The following is a 22,983-nucleotide window of genomic DNA, read 5'->3' on the forward strand; positions in this document are numbered from 1 at the left end:
TAAATTAGATGGACACAATACTTTTTATTTATTTATTTATTTTTATGTGGTGCTGAGGATCGAACCTAGTGCCTTATGTGTGCTAGGCAAGTGCTCTATCATTTGAGCCACAACTCCAGCCCCGAGTTAGATCTTTAAGAATCATATATTTCAATGTTCAGCTGTGTACTACACAAACACAAAGGTAATAATTATTACTGTTTATAATAATCATTAATTAACTGGTTTTAATCTGAATGGTTCAGACAGAATTAAAAGGTTTTAATTTTGGCATTAACAGTAGGTAGCATCACATTGACACTATTAATCATGTTACCCAATAAAATGTTTGTACACTAGATGAAATTCCTAGTTTATTTCTATGAATGCTATGAAATATGTGGCTAAATAAAAACAAATATGAGATTTTCTTCTAGAAGGAAAATATGAGAAACTAACATTTCTGAATTTTATTTATTTTAGTGTAAATTTTTTTAAGTAAAATGTATTCATTTTTAAGGAAAGACAATTCTAGACTAATGAAATCTCTAATATATCAAAGTTAATACAGTATATTAATATGGTTTATTTTATTTTATTTTTTGGTACAAGGGATTAAACCCAAAGGTGCTTAACAACCACAGAGCCATATTCCCAATTTTTCTTAATTTTTATTTTGAGACAGAATCTTGCTAAGTTGCTTAGGGCCTCGCTAAATTGCTGAGGCTGGAAATTTCAATCCTCCTGCTTCAGCTTGAGTTGCTGGGATTATAGGCATGTGCAACCACACCCAGGTCAATGTGGTTTTATCGAACTGAATTTTAGTAAATTACTGTCCTGAAAATAATTTTTTTTTAACTGAGATAGAAGTAGAAATATTTATTAAAATGAAAAATTCTAAAAGATACATTGTTGTGACTACATTATTATAAAAAGAATAAAGAATTTTACTCTAATACTGATTTGTCACACAGTTTCAACATGTACCTGTAGCCATTATAGTGTCATCTTTCCCTTGAGTGAAGACCACGATTCGCTGCCTCTTCGAGTTCACTTTTGGCAGAGCTTGTGTCTTTCTGGCTATTTCTTTAATGTCTTTAGTCTATTAATAGAAAGGAGAAAAACATTCTTGTAATCAAGAAATAAAAACTTTATTAGTAGAGGAAAAATTTTCTTTCTGATGGGACCTGAGTATCTATTAGGAGACATTTTAGAAAAATTAACCATATACAAAAGTAAACAGAAGAGCACAATAACTTCTGAAGAATCCATCATCAATCTTCAAAACTTTAAACATGCAATAAAGCTTATTTCATGTATATCTTTAGCTACCTGTGTTTCATATTCTGAAGCAAACTTAACAAGCACTGTATAATTTTATCTGTCTTAAAAATAATGACTGAAATATAACCACAAAACTATAATATACTTTAAAAATTAACAATAATTCCTTAATGTTGGCAAATGCCCAGTTTTCAAATTTCAATTAAGAGGAGATTTTTTTTTTAAAAAAGTATAAGAATATATAATTATTTTAGAAGCTTACGGAACACAATTTTGGTGACTTTGCACATAATGCGATTGTTATGATGCCAAATTTTTCAAAATATTGAATGAGAGAAAGAAATGTTAACCTTTTTCCATAAAGATTTTTCTTTGAGACAGAAATTTAAAAATACTAGAAATGAATTCTTAAACCCTGATGCTCTTTTTCACACCATATAGACCATGAATCTCAATATCATAAACATTCTGACTTGAAATCTAACTTTTGAATTAAAAGCAGAGTCTTAAAAAGCATGTTTTCAACCATTTTAGATACTTTAAAAATCCATGTCTGATTTTAGTGGACCTCCAAAACTGTTCATGGATTGTGTTGTTAGTAGTTTCCTCTAATGCTGTGCAAACTTTAAAATAGTTATAGAGAAAGAAACAAACCAGAGGGAAAATGAGAGTGGCATAAGTGAAGTATACATGGGACAGAAAGAACAAGATATAGGTGGGAGAAAAAGTAGGAACAAGAGAAGCCATAATGGTTACAAATAACATCAGAAAGTATGACATTTTTAAGGGTGTGATAATCTGTAGTAAACTATTTCTTGTTTGCTCCTTAAATACTTAAGACAGTCCAGATAATATATGAAGCTGAACTTCTAATACACCTAGCAGAATGACCTCCAGAGGGCTGTTTTCTGAAAAGAAGTCACTTATAGTAGGACAGTGCCGGTGACCTTTCAAACATGCTGACTATTTTTGCTTTCAGTTGCTTATTTTATAATAGAACTAAGCCTGAACTCTGATAAGATAAAAAAAAAAATCCCTGAGTTTTTGGTGACAGACTATTAGAAATAATTTTGTTCCAGTTGAAAGGAACAAAAATGCCATATAGTAACAATGTCTTCACTCTATCAAATAAGTGTACACATTAATATGACTCACATAAATTCTATCAGGAGAACACAAATATATTTTACTGCTATAAGATTTTTGCTTATTAAATAAAGTTCTTATTTAATAAAGAGGCAGGTTCACTTTATTGTCTTGGGAACAGAGTCTTATGCATGTACTAGATATTTTTGATTTTAAGACAGGGACTGGCTAATGTTGCCCAGGCTGGCCTTGAACTCTGGGCTCAAGTGATCTTCCTGCCTCAGCATCCTGAGTAGCTAGGACTACCCATTAAGAAACACTGCACCAAGATTTTTTTTTTTAATGGAAGTCTTTCTTCAAGGTAGTATAAGGAATAAATTAAGAATGTAATTCCATGGTTGCTTTCTGCCAACCCTGTGGGAAGACAGAGTTTGTTATGGGTCCTTGGTAATTTAATCAAAGAAACTTTTCTTATGTCTTGAATTCAATCTACCAGAATGTCAATTCAAGAGTGAAATAAACTTCCCAAATGCAAAACATACATCTTTTCAGATTTATGTAAACTTCATTCTGTTTGTTTTCACATCTACAGTTTATGCAAAATCCCTTTGTCACGTACTCTGGGATCACCGTCAGAAAGCATCTAATCCAAAATTCTCATTATGCCTTGAGGAGCCATTGCTTGCTCGCAAGAGTTGATTCTCCTCAAGTAAAAAAACTTTTCTCAAAACCTTATTTTATTTTCCCAAAGCTACATATTTCTGGTTCTATAGTATCTTCCCCTTCTCCACCCTCTTTAGGTTCTTCTTCACATTTAAGTTCACACATCTTCACAGAATAGTGAAATTACAAGACATTTTAGACTATGACAGAACTAGACATTATTTACGTGACTTTGAGTAGGTTAGTAAGTCTCTAAGATTCTATTTACTTGTCAACAAAACTAAGAAAATATTCAGTTATAAGATGTTAGGGCTGGTGGTCTAGCACAGTGGTAAAGTATGGGCTCAGCATGCACATGGCCTTGGGTTCAATCCCTAGCACCAAAGCTCCTCTTAATATACTTAATGATTACAAAAGGAAAAGTAGTAATGTTACAGTGAAGAAAAATGACAGACATCACTTCACCTTATTAATGGCAATGAGAAAGTAGTAACTTTACAGGACAAAACAGCAAATACCACCTTTGTCCAGAGATCAAGGTTAACGTCACCAGCAGTAAGATAATGTCACAGTGTTTACCTCTCTGACTTGATACACTGAGAAGTTATCACCAGTGACAATAAAAGCACAACTTTACATTTATAAAATGCCTCACAGTTTATAAAACTTTTCTCAACCTATCATTAATACATTTGATGCTCATACAAACTATAAGACATAGATAGGGCACCATCCTAGCACAAATATAATTTACTACTATAGAATTTTTGCTTATGATTAAATATAGTTCTCATTTAATAAAGATAAAAGGCAAACAATTCTGTGGTTTTCCTGCCAACAATACATAATTTCAGATTAATCTTTGAGAAATCATCAGACAAATTGAAATTAAGGGCTCAGGGCTCATCAAAATGATTGCCCAGGGGGCTGGGGTTGTGGTTCAGTGGTAGAGTGCTCACCTAGCATGCACAAGGCACTGGGTTTGATCCTCAGCACCACATAAATGTAAAATAAAGATACTGTGTCCACCTAAAACTTAAGAATAAATATTAAAAAAAATGACGCATCAAAAGTATCAAGGTCATGAACAAGGCAAGAGTGAGAATTTGTCACAGACCAGAAGAGACTAAGAAAATATGTGGGATACTGGATAAGATTCTAGAACAGAAAAAGCAAGTATAAAGAAAAACTGGTGAAATCAGAATAAAGTCTATAGTTCAGATTGTGGCAATGTACCAATGTTAATTTTCTGGTTTTGGTCATAGTACATTGGTTATATAAGATGTTATCATTGGGGGAAGGTAGGTGAAAGATATATGGGAATTCTGATTATTTTTGCAATTTTTCTAAGACTAAAGTTACTTTAAAATAAAAGGTTAAGGGGCTGGGTGGTAGAATGTGCAAGACCTTGGTTCGATCCTCAGCACCACATATAAATAAATAAAATAAAGGCATCGTGTCCAACTACACCTAAAATAAAAGGTTAAAAATAGTTGCTGTGAGGCTGAAAGATAATTAATGTAGTATTTAGTGCATGCTAAATTAATATTCAGTAAATTAAATAATTATTAATTAATTAAATATTTATTTAGTGAAATAAACAAATATTAATTTCACTCTTCTCAAAGTCTCTCATTTTACTATTCCTTAAAACTGTCAATCCTTTAGGTTGCTTCAAAATCTGTAGAAAGAGCCTCAAGAGTTTTAAATATTGAGAATTCAATTATAGTATACAATAGAGGGAGTAGAAAGATGAAAAGGGGAGAAGGCCAAGTTCATACAATTGAGTTATGAGCCATTACAGAGGTATAGAGTGATCATTAAATCTTAACTTTTGCAGGCAGCAGTTACTGCAATTATCCCTATTCTATAAATGAAAAAATGAAGAGCCACATATACAGCTCTAAAGAATTTATTAAATCTTCACTACTCTGGGAATAGGTATTATTACTATTTCCCATTTTACAGATGGGGAAACTGAGTCTCAGTAGTTTAATAATTTGCCTAGGTCCATAAGTATATGTAGTAAAGCCAGGACTATATCCCACAGCTTGACACCAGGAATCAGTACTACTATTCAGTTTTTTTTTTTTTTTTAATTGCAGTACTGGGGCTTGAACCCAGGAGTGCTCTGCCACCAAGCTACACTACCAGCCCCTTTGTTTTTTAATTTTGTGACAGGGTCTTGCTAAGTTGCCCAGGCTGGCCTTGAATTTGTGATCCTTCTGCCTCAGCCTCCTGAGGAGACAGGGCTATAGATGTGTGCCACCGTACCCAACTGGGATCATAGAACTCTTAACCAGTGTTCTGTGCTATCCCCAGTTTTTATATTACTTCAATGAATTCTGGTAATGTGGTTTTTCGTTTTTATTATAACTACAGAATGTCAATCCTAAATCATTTTTCTGCTAAATTCACAAAAGCCATTCCTGATTGTGCATTTTTTCTATTTTTCTTAATTGTCCTGGCTTGTATTTTTACACTAATGAATTTCAGTTTTTGAGTTTCAAGACATTTCTCGTTTTTCAAGGTCATTTTGAAGCCTAGTTTCCTTTCCCAATATGTTAGAGTATGAGAGAGAAAGCAGTGCTGAGCTTTAGTTCTGCTACTCATATGTATTAATTATGTGGCTGTGAACAAGTCATATAGCCTGTTTTTTATCTGTGGAACTGATACGACAATATATGCTCTTTCTAAATCTCAAGGATTCTATGAGTACTGAATGTATTAATGATATGTTGGAAAAGGTTTTATAAACTGAAGTATTTTATAAATATAAAATTGTGCTTTTAACTGTGGCATGTATACACATTGAATATTACTCAGCTTTAAAGTATGAAATTATGGCATTTGCCAGTAAATGGATGGAACTAGAGAATATTATGCTAAGTGAAATAAGCCAATCCCAAAGAACCAAAGGCTGAATGTTTTCTCTGATCTGTGGATGCTAATTCACAATGGGGATAGAGGGGAGAAGAGAGGTAATTTGGAGTAGACAGAGGGGAATGAAGGGGGCATGGGTGTAGGAATGATAGTAGATGAATCGAACATTATTACCCTATGTGCATATATAACTACATGACCTGTGTAACTCTACATCATGTATAACCAGAAAAATGGAAAGTTATACTCCATTTGTTTATGATGGGTCAAAACGCATTCTGTTGTCATGAACAACTAATTAGGATAAAAATATATAATCACACCCCTTAACTTTAGCCCTATCTTCCAAATTAAAGAATATATCCTCTTTATTCCATTTTTAACAAGTTGGTAATAACAAATGTTAGACAGCTTTGTCATAATTTGCCTACTTCTGTAGAATTCTAGTTGTGGGGTTCTCACTCATTCCCTCAGTTAATCATTCAATTTTCTGATTTGTGTTCCAAATAGAAACTCCTGTAACAGTTATGGTATTTATATGATGTGTCAGTCACCAGTCTGATCTCCTGCTCTTCCTTCCTCCTCCCTCACACCAATCCAGCCACACTGGCCTTCCATCAGTTTCTGTAGATCATAGTGCACTATACTCTTTCTTGTTTGGAGGCCTTTGTGTTCTTATTTTCTCTGTTTGAAATTTGTTTCCCTGTTTAATTGTTTGGCTTTTTGGTCTGCCATTGCTAGATATTCATTTTTTTTTTTCAGATTTTTCTTTCTCAGACAGTCATTCCAAGACTGTCATATTTAAAACAGGAACCCCTCCCACATTCTCTTTCACAACATACACTCTGGTCATTTCTACCTTGTCTTCAGGGTTTATTGGAGAATGTCAAGCACACAGCAAGTGCTCAGTAAATATTTGTAATAAATTAAGAAAATTAGAAGACCATTTTATCTCTTTTCCCTTAAACTGTTTTAAAATCATCCTCTTTTGGGATCCAGATACCTGTGAAAGTAGTAGTGCATTCTCATAGCCAACTGGGCCTGACTAAGTGGCTTTAATTTCAAACTGTGATTGTTCATAACCATCTTTGTAAAGAACACAGGAACTTTAGAATTACCTTAGAGAATTTGTTGAGAATCAACACCTTCTGAATATTCTCTAGATTTTCTATCCAGTGCTAATCAATGGAACTTTCTGAGATGATTAATATATTCTATACCTGCACTGTCCAATAAAGCTAACATGTAGCTACAGAAGTTATAGAATACTTAAAATCTGCCTCAGTCAACCCAGGGACCAAATTAAACAAACAAACAAAAACTAAAAAATTTTGGAGGTATATCGCTCAGACTAGTCTCAAAGCTATTAAGATCAATTGATTCTCCTACTTAAGCTTTACAAGGAGCTGGGACTACATGCTGGTACCACCATATATGGCTTTAGATTTTAAATTGTTTAGTTTTAATTAATCTTAATTTAAATAGCAACACGTGGCTAGTGGATGCTGTATTGGATAGCATAGTTCTACACTTTTCTTTTTTGATGGAATTGCATCATAGAGTCATTGTTAGTCAGAGAAGGACCACAAGCCTGGGATCCTCTGAGTAGAATCAGAAGCAATGGAGGAATTAGGATAAAGGAAAGATTGTTTTGTTTTCTCTGTGGACAGAGTATTATATCTTAGACATCTAAAACAGAAAATTAAAACTTCTTGTTTGAAATAAACTGAACACATGATCCAATAGTGAAGGCATAAATTTCCTTCATCTTTTGGCATGTACTCTGTTGCAGAAACAATGAAGATACAGAGTATATCTATATTTAGGTTTTGGAAGTATTTTATTCAGTTGATTTAATTTAAATCAATTTCCAATAGTTTTTAGAGGCTTCATAATAAAATGTGCTTTTTAAAGTACCTTATTTTTATTTAGGTTCTAAAAATATGAACCTTTAATCTGTTCAGCTCAAGACAAGGTAGATTTAAAAACACACTGCAGTCTAAACTTATTTTCCAGAATAATGAAAGGCCTTATGAAACTTTTTACTCCAAGAATTGTCATTTTAAATTCTTAGCAGGTCTGTCATTTAAATCAGGCACTATGCAATTTTCCATCATATATATATATATATATATATATATATATATTCTCTTCTGCTTTGTGCTCTGCCTAGCTCCAGTTTTTATCTCATTCTCCAGTGCCCTCCTAAGCTCCTGCTTCTCACTGAAAATTGCCCAATTCATTTTAAAGATTAAAGATTTTTTTTTAAATAAAGATGATCTAAAATTTGCAGAAAAGCTAAGCAGAATATCATAAACAATGCCATTGAGGCTATTTCCTGATGAATAAACACTGGTTATTTTTAGAGGCATTTGGATCTGTCAGCAGACAGATCACTAGTGGCAACACTCAGTGGCTTTGGGAACTGATTGGGATTTATAATAGAAAATGAGGGTAGGACAGCAGTGCTGGTGGGAAGAAAAAAAACATGCTCACCTTTCCTTTCTCTTATATCTTTTCATTTCTCTTTTCTCAATCTTGCTCCAAATTTAGAAGCAATATTAAAGTTGGGAGAGATAAAATGCAGATTTTTGCTGGTTTGTCACACTAGACTTGAGAGTCTTAACACAATTCTATAGACAGAAAATTGTTAGGATAAAATGATTTATTCTTTTTTTACTCCATAAGAATACTAAGTTCCAAGCTTATGCTGTCATATGTCTAATGAACTAAGTAATCTTTAATGACATTATAAAATCACTGAATTTCTCTAGATATAATCTATTTTATTAACAACGATTACTTAAGGCTGATCTAATTAGGGCTCATGTATATTGTGCCATACTTGTAAGGATTTTGGGAACCCATAAAAGGACATATCAAGATACTATGTGCTTTATCCAATCTAACATATCACTGTCAACATCACTGACAGAGCAGTTTTGCTATGTCAGGAAGTAATAAGGTATGTGATTATAGTCATCATCACTTTGCTTTTATGTTATAATTAATTATGGCAGATTAGTGGCAAAAAGAAACAATTCTAAAATCAGTAAATAAAAGGTAATGGAAGCCAGGTGTGGTGGTACATGCCTGTAATCCCAGCAACTTGGGAGGTTGAGGCAGGAGGATCGGGAGTTCAAACCCATCCTCAGCAACTTAATGAGGCCCTGAGTAACTTGGTGAGATCCTGTCTTAATAAAATACAGAAGAACTAGTTTGTTGCTAAGAATGAATGTAAATCCGGCACATTCAGAGCAAGAAGTTCATCAGGAAATCTAAGTATGATTAGTCAGACTTACTAAACTTTTTTTTTTGTTGTTTTTTTGGTGGTACTGGGGATTGAACCTAGGGGTGCCAACAACTGAACTACATACCTGGCCCTTTTTATTTATTCATTCATATATATATTTATATATGATAGCAGAATGCATTACAATTCTTATTATACATATAGAGCAAAATTTTTCATGTCTCTGATTGTATACATAGCATATTCACACCAATTCGTGTCTTTATACCTATACTTTGATCATCACATTCCACCATCATTAATAACCTCATTCCCCCTCCTTTCCCCTCCAACCCCTCTGCCCTATCTAGAGTTTGTCTATTCCTCCCATGCTCCTGCTCCCTATCCCACTATGAATCAGCCTCCTCATATCAAAGAAAACATTTGGCATTTGTTTTTTTTTGGGATTGGCTAATTTCACTTAGCATTATCTTCTCTAACTCCATCCATTTACTTGCAAATCTGACCCTTTTTATTTTTTTAGACAGGGTCTCACTAACTTGCCAAGGGTGGCCGTGAACTTGAAATCTTCCTGCCTCAGTGTCCAAAGTCACTAGGATTGCAGGTGTGCACTGCTGTGCTCAGCTAACTAAACTATTTTAAAAAATTATTATGTTGATACTACTGGACTAAGATAATTTGTTATGCAACATATTATATTTCTAAATGTCTGCAAAATTGGTCATTTTATAGAATCAAAATATACTTTTTATGATAGCAGTCATTTATGTGTTATATGAATTTATGTTCTACATGTACTTTATACGTTATGCAAATTTATGTTTTATAAGCTTTGATCTATGGAGAATTTTTATGTATCAAAAGAGAATATACATTTTTACTATTAAAGCTTAATATCAGGGCTGAAGATGTAGCTCAGTGGTAGAGTGCTTATCTAGCATGCATGAGGCTCTCGGGTGAATCCCTACTACTACAAAAAAGAAAAAAAAAATCCCCAAACCCTTAACATCAGTAAAATTTTAACAATGACTAAAAGCATTAAGCAATTTGTTTTTCAAATTGAATACTCCCCTGATTACATTTTGTCTTATATATCAATTGCCAGTTTGGGAAATCACAAAGTGAAACTTGAGATGACAAACAAAAAACTTGGAAATCCTTTTCTACATGACTCAACTCTATATTCACTAGAATATAGTAAAAAAAGGAACTACATTAGGGTTGGGGCTCAGTGGTAGAGTGCTTGTCTCACAAGTGTGAGGCTCTGGGTCCAATCCTCAGCACCACATAAAAATAAATAAATAAAGACATTGTGTTCATCTACAACTTAAAAATATATTTTAAAAAAAGGAACTACAGTTTTCCATAATTAAGTATTTTGAGATTTCCTATCCTGAAATAGTTCTTTCATGGGATCTTGAGAGAATATTTATACTACATACTTTATGAAGAAGAAGCTCTATTCTGGTTTCATCAAGTTCGGACATGAGTAAAATATATTACTTTGTTGCTTGATAATAAATATGCCGTTAGTATATTTAAGTAAGAGTTCCATCACAAGTTCATACACCTTTCTTTAAAGAAAAGTTTACTCTTTAAAGAGCTCAAAGTAAACTTATTAGTGTTATCCAGTCAATGTTCATGGCTTCTCTAGATAGTAGACAATACTGAGTATGCAAACAGAGTTCCTATTAAATTAAAAAAAATTATTATCATATTTCAACTTGCTATATATAGAACGTCTCATTCTAGGTAGTTCTGGTTCAATAAATATCATAATCATAAATGATTCATAACCTCAGTTAAATCTATCAATTAACCTGGGTTCATAGTGAAGCCAGTGTTTTCCAACAATTAATTGGACGATGGATATTATACAGATAAAAACATGGTCTTGACTGTTTTCTTAATTTTGCCAACAACAACCACATGGAGTTTTGAAATCTTGACAGTATAATGCTCCTAACAGGAAAACAGAATCAAGACCAGGAAATTAAAGCCAATTATCAATATTTTGCCTCAGAAAATTTACAACTATTTTATGTTAACTAAGATAAAGTGAGAGAAAAGATTCAAACAGGAAGTTCATATGAGCAGGATTTAAATTAATCAGTTCCTAACAACTGTTAAGTACAACCTTTTGGAAATTAATTTGCATAATGATAATCTACATGTGATAGGGCTGAAATTATTTAAGCGACATTATATTTCACTATTTAGTCTTGTTCCACCACTGCTTTAGCAGTGAATCCTTATGAAATGTAATGCAGCTAATGAGGTAGCTTTTTAACTGAACAAACTGACAGGCCCCATATCTGCAGAGGCAGCTTGAAACCGTGCCCAACCTCTTGGCTTCCCAAGAGGCTTTTCAAAATTCAATAAATAACATCTGTAGGCGATGTTGGGTGCAGACCTAGCAGAGTGCGTCATAACACTGTGCTGGCAGAACAAAGAAACCATGACGACTGCCAAGTTTCCATGGCAACTGGTGCGAGGCTCTGAGAGTATAATAGCACATCAATCACTGTCCAAAAGAACTTCATTATCAGCTAGAAAAAACCTTTAGGATCTGTTTAGTGTGCAATTGTGGGTTAACTCACCTCAAAGCCTTGCTCTCTAGCAAAAGTGGCAGCTTCCTGGAAAAAAAAAAAGAAAAAGAGAACAGTTAATTATAAAGTGCTAGGTAATGAAGAAATAATCCATTTTGAAACTCATTCAGTCTTTTACACAATTATCTCAATATACCCACATAGTTCAATTTTTATTCTTACACCAAAAAAGATTTCTTTTTTCTCTTGGCATATATATATATATATATATATATATTATATATAAAGAGGTAGCATAATGTCAACACACTTCACAAGTTGGAATAAAGAAGATGTAGTGCATGTTTTTACAGTAGCTGCTACAGTGAGTTCAGGTGTTCTGACCTCAGCAAAGACAGACAATCATTTGAAACCTAAGGAACATACTTGGTGGTTACATTTTTAATTAAAACAATACCTCTCAGAAAGCTCTTTTGGAGAGAAACCTATCTGTTAATAAATATATAGATTCAGAAAAATCACCATTTTGCAATCCCCATGACGAAATTTAATAGACAAGGATCATTAATGGATGTTAAATTCACTGGGTGAAAGGATGACAGGAAATTGAGTCTTTACATGGAATCAAAGTATCAAAGATTATATTCTGTGGTCACAGGGAGCAAGGCATAACTTTAAAATGGAAGGATTAAGCTGTCATCACTTTAACCCAGTGATTGATCCTATCACTTATCATCACTAATAGTGGGATCACCAAATATTTTGTGCGTTCTGTAATGATGCAGTTTGAAGCTCATAGCATCACCTATAAAATATTCTGACCAAAGATTTTTCAAACAAATTAACCAAAACTTTAGTCCAATAACTTCAGTCTCTGAGAAATACACAGAAATAGGGAAACAAATCAAAGGATACACTGAGAAAGCAATGGACAAATCTATAAGGTAGGACATCCACAGGAAAACTAGCTTAATCCTTTTAACAGGCTGTGTCAATAATAAAGTGGTAAGAGGAAAATGAACAAGAGCAATATGTGGACCTTAATTGGACCCTGTTTTAAACAAACTAGCTGTAAAAAGTATTTTGGGGACAACTAGAAAAATTTTAATATAAAAAATGAGAACTAAATAATACTAAGAATTATCAGTTTGATAACAAAAATGTTCTTAATTTCCAGAGATTTATCCTGAAGTATTCAGGGATAAAATGTGATGAAATATGCAATTTACTTTACAATACATTGTAAAAAATAAAAACCCTAAGTGAAGCAAAATTGGCAAAATATTAACAACTGTGAAATCTAGATATATATGGCATGTGGAGGTTCAGGATAGCTATCTGTGTATTTGAAATTTCTCATAATATATGCCAATTTCCCTTTTATATAAGATGACAGGGTAGCCAAAGTCAAACACTTAAAACATGGTCAAAATATTTTAATATATGAAGTTCTTTTAATTATCTTAAGAACACATTAATGTATACCCTGATGGCTTTATAGCAGATTATCAAATAACAAAAACACATCTGTGTAACCAAATCCTTTCCCTTTTACCCTTTGATTTGTGCACATTTTAATTTTAGGACAGATAGAAAATGGAGGCAATATTACTTTTCAACTCTACTTCCCTCTTGAAAGCAGAAAGGAAAAAAAAATACTGCAGACAACTGTCAAGAGCCTCTACATCTTAACTTACATTCCTCCAAAATTATCTCTGCCAAGAGATATTAATAGAAGGATGGGATTTGAGCCTGAGTAGTGAGCAGATCCAACTCAACTTAAAACGACTGCTGCACCAAGCCATGTAAGGCAGAAAGTACAGTCAGTGTCTCCAGCACAAATTTGGGTACTACCTACATGTTGAGGAAAACACTGAGGAAAAAAATATCTTATGTATGCACTACTGGTCCAATATACTAATAACACATAGATTTAGAGACCCATTTTGAGGGTTTGAAATAATCAGAATGTGTGATTACAGCTGAAAACCGAAGTTAACAGAAAGTGATAAGCTGCAAGTACAACTCCTTAGGCAATTCATTGGAGTTGCTCAAGTCTGACCAAGTTAGCCTCAGCTGATTAAGACCACCCCATCCCTAAGACTAAATAATGATCTTGACAACTGGTTCAAGCAAGGCTAGCCTCTTGACAATTTACTTTCAACAGAACTTTGTATATTACAAAGTCAATAATATTTGCTGTCTGAGACAGCAAGGCAAAGGATAAAATATCAATATGTTTTCTAATCTGTCATAATTAACCAAACTGATTCTTATATGAAAAAGACAACTGAAAAGCTCTTCTAGAACTACTTGTTTATATGGAACCTCATCAGAGCCATGAAAAAATCCCAGAGGACTATAATCTAAAGTTAAAACGTAAAATCTGTAGAATTAAAATTGTACTAAGACATAAAGACTGAAAATTCAGTTTTTTAAATGTTCAGTTTTGCTAATATAATTTTAATTAGCAATTAACTATAATCTGATATGGTATAGTAGAATTGACTAGCTGCAAGAAGATAAAAATATAAATGTCAAATTATTATTTTTTAAGAAAACTAAGCCCTAGGACATTTTCACATCTGTAAGTAAGTCCAAACACCAATATATTTCCGACTGAGGAAGAACACATTTAAGAAAAGCAAACTCAATTTTCTCTTAGTGCAACCTTGTACAAGTTTGTGGAGCTGTGCCCTATCACTAGAAAAGCTAAGCACTTGTTCTGTGGCTTGAAATGATCTTATCTTCTGACTTCCTCCCACCTTTCTTTGATCTTGGGCTGATGCCCCAACTCACTCCATTAGAGAAGGCAGCTGGCTCACACTAGTGCAGTCTTTCCCACAGCTAACCTCTGATCTGAAGGTGTTTGTAGATACAATGATGGAACAACATTTATTTTTCCCTTTCAGCAAAACAAACAAATCAACACAGGGGAACAGTTTGACCCAGTAAGCATTTTAAGCAGAATTTTTGTTTTTATTGTATGAAGGTACAGAAATAAAAGGCATTACATTAGAAAACAAGGAAGAAAGAATGGGCATAGATGGTGGGCAGAAGAGTAAGGCAGGTTCCAAATATCAGGGGTAATTCTAAGCGAACTGATCACATTAAATAGAAAAGGACTTTTTAGTGTGCCATCGCAGTAAAAGTGAGAAAAGAAAACAAGCAAGTCCCCATCTGTGCTGCCCCAGGGCGCCTCGTACTGAGTTTCACAAATCTAATGAAGCAGTCAGGTTAAAATCCAACTGCAGAGTAGATGTGACATGTGGAGAACAGCTAGGGTTAGAATAGAGAAGCAGGGCGGTTCCTAATGCAGGTGATTATCCATGTGATAATCATTATATTTACAGGCTTTCCATTTTAGATCTGACATCAAAAATCACAAAGGAGGAGGGATTAAGGAAATAAACAACCAACACGGAGGCTTTCCTTCTCCCCTGAGAGTATAGCACTTTCATTCATGCATGACAAGCAACAAAAGCAAAACCAAACCAGCCAGGAAAGAGTATTTCTGAGAAGGCTGGATTTCACATTAACACTTCTTTCCATTTTGATAACTTTCACTATTATTCAGTTTCTCAGACAGGTCACATTTTCAGAATCAGTTCCCATTGTTGTCTATGCTATAATACAGTACCATTTTGGTTTACAATGAATGATACTCACATAATATGTCTTTTACAACAACAGAGTCATTTTTTCCTTCCTGGAATTGAGTGTTGTGAATAAAATGACATATAATTAAAGTCTTAGACACTCATCTACACCACACCACTTAGGATTTACAGTGGGCTTGCTGCTTCACCAACCAGGCTAAAAGGGTGTGGATAAAATAACCATCATATATGGTTTTTGAGTTGAGATAAAAAAAAAAAAGGCTGAAATTCGTGGTTAATGAAAACTATGGAATGCTTATATTAAGAGCTATTTAAAGGGATTAGCAAGCTGCTATTAAAAAGCACAATTTTCAAATTATACAGGAAGATGGAGAAACTCTAGTGCATGCTTGTGTATATGAAAGAACTATTTCCTTTATAATCATATGAGGAGAAAACTATTTCTTATTTTGTCTAATAATATCCAAGTTCTTATGTATAAAGTAAATTTATGACTGTAATTGATATTGGTTAAAAATCACTATTCAGACTTTAATTTTAATTCCAACTATTTGTAACTAATTATATAGAAATACAATTTCTATATACTGTCCTTATATCCTGAGACTGTCAAATTCACTTGTTAATAGTTGGAGGATTTAATTTAATTTTTTGGAAATTATTTGGGATTTCCTACATAGATGATTATGTGAGTAATCTGTATGAAAACAATTTTCAAATTCCTACTAACCATACCACAAAGATATTTTGAGAATTTAACAAATGCCTTTAAGACAAAAATTCTCTTTGCTCCAGGGTAATCAGAAGGGTATGACTAAGTACCACTACAATCAGCCCAAGACCCTGTCCTCCCACTTCCTGCTCATGCACTTCAAGACACCAAACCCAGTTTAGAACTATTATCTGTCTGCTTATGTTTCCATCCTGCTTTTTGATCTCAGACCAGAGGAGTCCTGGGTGTAGGCAGAAATTTCATGTACTGAAACAAAAGGGGAGAAGGTACAACTTAGAACCAGAGGAAGATAACTTGAGCCTATCCACAGAAAGTAACACACCCATCAAAAACAGAACTAGTATGTTGCTCCAGTGCAAGGAGTAAGCAGAATATTCTAGAGTTTGGTGGTCTGGTTCTCACTGGAAGTCCTCATCATCCTCACTTAAGCTGTGGGAGTTCAGAGCTTTGGGAGAAACCAAATAGATCAGTTTTGCTTTTTTTATTTTGTTTGTTCATTTTTCCATCTGACAAATATTTACCCTCTAAATATAGTTTTAGGCTAAGAGCATCTGTTAGCTCAGAGGCATATCATACTACAGCTATTGCAGACCTTAAAATGATATTAAACTGATTCCATAGTATTTGAAAGAATACTGTAACTACTAAATGGTATGGTATAAATGACAGTTTAAGACAGAATGGTATCTCTCTGTCCCTCTATATATGTAGATCTATGTATAAAAATCTCCATATATATTAAAAATTCATATATTTGGAGATAAATTTAGAGGTATAATATTCTCTTTGAATGGCTTTAATGGCAATGTCACCCCAGTCAGGATGCAATTAACAGTCAAATGGAGAGTACAGGGCTTAGAGTCAAAAGACTTAAAACTAGGGTCCTGGTTTTATAACACATTCACCATGTAATCTTGAGCAAGTCACTAAGTATATCACTTTATCAATAAAACTGTGGTTAGCAATACCTATTTCATTGTGTTGTTGCTAGAAAAAAATGATGTTTTATGTTAAAGTGTAAAATCATTTTTGCCTATTGAATTCAAGTTTTTGGTATGATCTGAATATAAACAAATGATTCCAGAATATCCAGAGTACATTCAGTAATTTGTTCTATTTGTGGATCATATGTGTAGTAGATCCCAAAGATCCCTGATTCTGTTATTCAAACCCTTGGACAATTTCCTTCACCAGAGTATGGGCTAGACTTGCTTCTAACAGATATATAATGAAGGACAGTATATTTTGTTCATCCTCTTGATCCCATTTTCTTCTTTCTCTGAGCCCTTACCTTAGGGAAAAGAAGTTGCCTTGTACCCTCACTGCGAGGTACATGACCACCACCCAGTGAAGCTTGCCAAAAGACACCTGAGTGAGCTTAAAGTGGATGCTCTCCCAGATGAGCAGCAAGATGACTTCAACTTGGGTTACAGTGTGACTAGAAACTTATGAGAGACCCTGGGTCAGAGGCACTGAACTAAGCTGTGCCTGGATCCCCTGTCCACATTTTATATATTGAGGGACTAAACTTTAGAGAGGTTTAATAACAAGGAAAATTCACATAAATTTCTCATTCAAATTGTGTTAGTGAATACTTCAAAGCAAGTGTGGTCAGCATATCAATCATAGGGTGAGCAAATTTTGGAAAGAAAATTTAGATGCATGCTATCTAAATGGTTTTATGCAGCTGACTATGATTAACCATTTCTTCAACAAAGATTAAGTGGGAAATATTACCTTTTGCATAGAATACACTTTGTGAGCATCAAGCTTTTTTTTTTTTTATTTCCAATGTCTTGTTATTCTGAAGCAATGATTATGTTATTAAGACCACAGTATGATTTTTAAGTAGAGCTAGAATCCTTGAGTGAGAAAAATAGAGTCAAATTCTAATACCACTCTAATGTCTGCAACAGCTGTAGCAGAGATATACCTCCAACTCATGCTGAAATTTAATGATAAAGAAATACCTGCTGTTTCTTTCTTTTCATACCACATATATCATAACATAGAGACTTATGTTGCTTAAGCTTCTAAATGTTTTCTCATGCTGTTCTTTAGACTGAGTTGCCTTTCTTTATGCTATCTACAAAAACCATTTATATACTTTCTTATGAGACCATTAGTGCTTTTTTACATTTTATACTATTTCTTATGAGGAAAAGTTTGAATTTGTAAATAAAGTAAATGAAGACTGGAGAAAATTAGGCTAAGTATGAGCCCTGGGAATCCCTTTTAAAAATACATTTCATTCACAAAAATATCTATACTGTCTTTTCCAAGGAATATAACACACAGCTTTTTGGAGATTTTCAACCTGTGCTCTGACATTTATTACCATATGCTTCCTGTCTGCAGAATGCTGAATAGAAATATTATTTAACATTTATTGAGTGCCAAAAACTCTGTGGGACAATATATAGCTATAAAGACAGTCATGGCCTCTATCCAATAGGTTTATAATAAAAATTAGATAGACAGTATATAAATTATACCTCAATAAATGAGACTGAAAAAAACATTAGGCAGTCAAAACACAGGCCAAAAAAATAGGGTTTAGTTTACAAAAGACTTAACCCTTTCACAAAGTGGTTTATTAGTGGATTGGTTTATTCTAGCAAGAAGAGTTGTTCATTTCCACCTTTAAGTATATTTAATAGTGGTAACTAAAGGAAAATTAAGTTAGAGTAAGTGTTTCATCACAATTTAAGGATGATTAGCTAGTTAGACTAACTACTAGTACAACAGTTTTTAGTTTTTGAAAAATGAGGAGAGGACAGGCTAGGAAAATTCTTATACATGTAGTATTGGGTATTTTACTTGATTCTTAATACGGTAACACGTGCTTGGCATAAAGGATAAGTAATTTGTTTACTTAACAAATGTTGACTCTTTTCTATTATTTCATTTGATCCTCACAAAAAAATCCTAAAAAATAGGTATTACATTCACTTTACAGATGAAAATCTGAAGGATTAGAGACATTAAAGTATGTCCAAGATCACACAGCTGGATCTGAACCTTTCTGAATGGTCTGTGATGGTTCGCTACTGAAGGACACATCCAGGTCTTATATCTGAAAGAGTCTTCATTTTGTCTTTGTTTTTTGAAGATATTGCACTAAGTATAGAATTCTGGGTTGGTATGCTTTCTTCCTGTGCTCCAAGGTATGGCTTGTAATTTGTTTCTAAGATTATCATCATTTTTTTCTTTGCTGCTCTCTATATAATGTCTTTTAAAAAGAAACCTGATTGCCCTCATGAATTTTTTTGTCACTGATTTTTTGCAATTTGATTGTGAAGTACCTTGGTGTAGTTTTTTCTTCCCTTGTTTTTTTTTTTAAATTTTTTAATACTTATTTTTTAGTTTTCGGCGGACACAACATCTTTGTATGTGGTGCTGAGGATCGAACCCGGGCCGCACGCATGCCAGGCGAGCGCGCTACCACTTGAGCCACATCCCCAGCCCCCTCCTCCCTTGTTTTTTTCTCCTTTGGATTTGTTGAACTTCTTGGATTTGTGATGGGTTTATAGTTTTCACCAAATTTGGGGAAATTTCAGCTTCTAATTTTTCAAGTACTTTTTCTATATTAATGTTTCTCCCTAGGCCTCCAAATATGTAATGTTAGGTCACTTGAAGTCCCACAGATCACAACTGTACTACTTTATTGTTTTCTCAAGCTTTTTCTCCCTACATGTTTCATACCTTCTATTGTTATATCTTCAAGATCACTAATCTTTTCTTCTGCAGCATCCCATCTCATCCAGTGTAGTTTTTATTTCTACAAGTTGTATCTTTAAAAAAAAAAAACTATTTTATAAGTCTCTCCTAAACAGGCTTAGGATTTTCTTTACCTTACTGAAATATAGAACATATTTAGAAACGCTATTTTAATGCCCATGTCAACGAACCATAACATCTGTTATTTCTGAATCCATTTCTATGGATTAATATTTCTCCTCATTATGATTGTATTTTCCTATTTATTTACATGAACAGTTAATTTTTTGTTAGATGCCAGACATGAATTTTATGTTTTTGGGTGCTGGAGATTTTGTCTTTTATTATAAATTTTTGAGATTTAATCTGAAATTCAGTCAGGTTACTTAGAAACAGTCGATTCTTTTCATGCTTATTTCCAAGCTTTGCTAGGTGAGACGAGAGCAGCTTTTAATCAAAAGCTAATCTGGTTCCCTACTGATGTAATATCCTTTGGAGTACTAAACAAGATGTACCATTTATTGGAGGTTTTCCACTCTGGTTATTGGGGTCATAAACTATTATTGGCCTTATGTGAGTTTGGGGAATATGCTGTTGGTTCCTTTCCAGTGGTCTTATCCTTGGCCTTGAGTAATTTCTCACATACATGTGCAGATCCCTACTCAGCTGAAAAGTCAAGGGGAACCCTTTGCTGATATCCAGGGTGTGTACTCTATCTCCGTGCAGCTTTGCTTCTCTGCTACTCTCTCTTGAAAACTCTAGCCACCCTGGCCTCCTTCTGCTGTTAGCACCGTTTCAATTAAGTTAGACCATTCTGCATGGGATCCCCTTCTTACATAGCAGACTGGAAACTATCTAGGCAGAATGCTCTGGCAGTTTCAGGGATTATTCATTCTTTCCTTTCTCTTAGAGATCTGTCTGGTTCTGACTGTAGTCCAATATCTAAAAAGTGTTTATTTATATTTTTATATATATATATATATATATTTTTTTTTTGCATTGTTTCAGAAGGGAAGATAAATCTGACCCCTTTTACTCCATTACTTCTAGAAGATGTTCAGTGTAAATCCATGTTAAACATAGATCACAAAGAATCATGGAATATTTGGCAAGTCTGTAATGCTCTGTTTACTGGTTTAAAAAGTTTATCTACCAGGCCAAAGACAAGACAGATTGATCAGATATATTAATGTGTCATACTTCCCTTATATCTTATTGTACATTTATAGCTGTCTTACTAAATAATAAACATTTTTACTTTACTAGTAGTCAACATTGGGAACCCTCTAAAGAATAATGCTACTCATGTCTGAACTCTCCTTTACTTTACATATTCTACATTATTGTCAGAAGAGCTAAGACCATTTTCACTTTTTTTCTCCTTCTCCTCTCTTCCAATCAATAGAAGGCTCCACCATAATGCATCACTTATGCATTATGCCAGGTCAGCTACCAGCAACCTGCAGAACAAATTGAGCCTGCCACCTGTTTTTAGAAATGAAATTTCATTAGAACACAGCAATGCCTATTTGTTTGCATATTGTCTACGGTTGCTTTTATGCTACAACAGCAGAGTTGAAGTTGAGTATTTGACAGAGACTGTGCTATATGGACTTTTATAAGAAAAGCTTGCTGACCCCTGCATTATGCTGTAGGATATTTATAAGTTTCAAAGCAGACTTCTTTATTGAGTTACCAGTGAAGAATGGAAAGCTATCTAGAAAGCATGTGGTGAGCTCTAAAATAAGTAAAACCAAATTAATAAGAAGGCAGTAAAAGACAGGATAAATAACCAACTCTTAGAAATATGTTTATGTAAGAAAATTTAGAAGGACTTCACAGATCAGGGCTTAAGATCAGATGAAAAAAAGAACAGAAGGATGAGGAGAGATCAACTTTCTAATAATTCCTTTTAGTTCAAATGTGCACCAAGGTCCTTATACTTTTCACATTACATGAACCTTCCCACATCTTCAAGCTATAATCATCACTGCCACTGTAAATCTCACCCAGGTATACTTGTGCTAGTTTAAAAATTTTACAAAATTAATTCTTAGAAATTAAGATAAAAGCAAAACGAAAACAAACAGTATATGAAACAAAGAAATGAACAAGTAAACAGGATACAGTGTGTTCTTCCTTTTTTGTATAAGTTTACTGTGAATAAAATAGTGAGGGTAAGGCTTGAGATGTGGCAGATTAACATGGACTTTAAAGAAAATGCAATGGTTTGTAGCTAGCTCAACTAACACAAAAGCTCCATTATTCTTTGAGTCTTTTAATTCTTTGGAGGGAGAAGCAGGAATAGAATTAAGAATTCCAGTAATAGTTACAGTCTAAAACAGTACTGTATTAAGTAAAAAAGAAACTTACAAGACTATATTGTAGTTTATTAACATAACAAAATACGTTAAAAACAAAGAAGCATGTAGTCTTCTATGACTAATGAAAAATAAAGGTAATTTTTCCCTAGGTTCTGTACAGAGAATATTGTAAGGCTGTAAAATTTAGACAAAATATTCACAATGGCCAGTAAGAAGTAGCAAGGACAGTCACATCACAGAAGTAATCAAAACAGGTGTTTTAAGTAATAAAATGAAACTCCACAACTACAAAGAAACAAGAGAAAAAAAATTTTTTTTGGGTGGCACTGGGGATTAGAACCTAGGGCCTTGTGCATACAGGGCAAATACTCTTCCAACCGAGCTATATTCCCAGCCCAAGAGAAAAAATTTAATGTTCATGAAAAAGAAATTGACTAAATATGTTAGAAAAAAAAATCACAGAAAAATGAAAGGAAGCAATGGAGCACGTAGTAGGTACTCAATAAATGTTAAAATTGAAGCATGACTAACCTACCCTTGCTATATGAAAAACAAATAGGTTTTAAGAAATACTGAATACTTTTGCAACACTCATATTGCATTCAACACCAAAATAGAGCCAATGATTTTAGTCCACAGAATGGAAAAAAGAAATACCCTCTTATTAGAATCTGAGATTAATAAGATTAATAATATTATCCAATTATAGTAGTTTGTATATGAACAATACAGTGGGAAATGAAGGAGTAGTATAGCACAGAGGAAGTACTGGCATTTTGATTATAATAAACATTATAACACGAGTGGGATAGCAAATGAAATATGGAATTATTATTATTATTATTTTTGGTACTGGGGTTTGAACACCCCCCCCCCCCCTTGTTTTGGT

At 33.6% G+C, this 22,983-nt stretch overlaps 1 protein-coding gene across 8 annotated transcripts in view; it reads right to left on the reverse strand.

Annotated features, from left to right (window-relative positions):
* The window catches only part of Adk (adenosine kinase), a 483,935-nt gene that overhangs the window by 92,084 nt on the left and 368,868 nt on the right, over positions 1-22,983 (reverse strand). For all 8 annotated transcript variants that reach the window (XM_048801839.1, XM_048801837.1, XM_048801842.1 and 5 more), the window contains 2 exons: positions 11,749-11,784; positions 967-1,081 (listed from right to left, as the gene is read on the reverse strand). In XM_048801839.1, the coding sequence (XP_048657796.1) occupies positions 967-1,081; positions 11,749-11,784 (151 nt within the window). The remainder of the gene's footprint in view (positions 1-966; positions 1,082-11,748; positions 11,785-22,983) is intronic.

Source organism: Marmota marmota, unplaced genomic scaffold (assembly GCF_001458135.2).
Source record: "Marmota marmota marmota unplaced genomic scaffold, marMar, whole genome shotgun sequence".
In the NCBI taxonomy this organism is placed as follows: domain Eukaryota; kingdom Metazoa; phylum Chordata; class Mammalia; order Rodentia; family Sciuridae; genus Marmota; species Marmota marmota.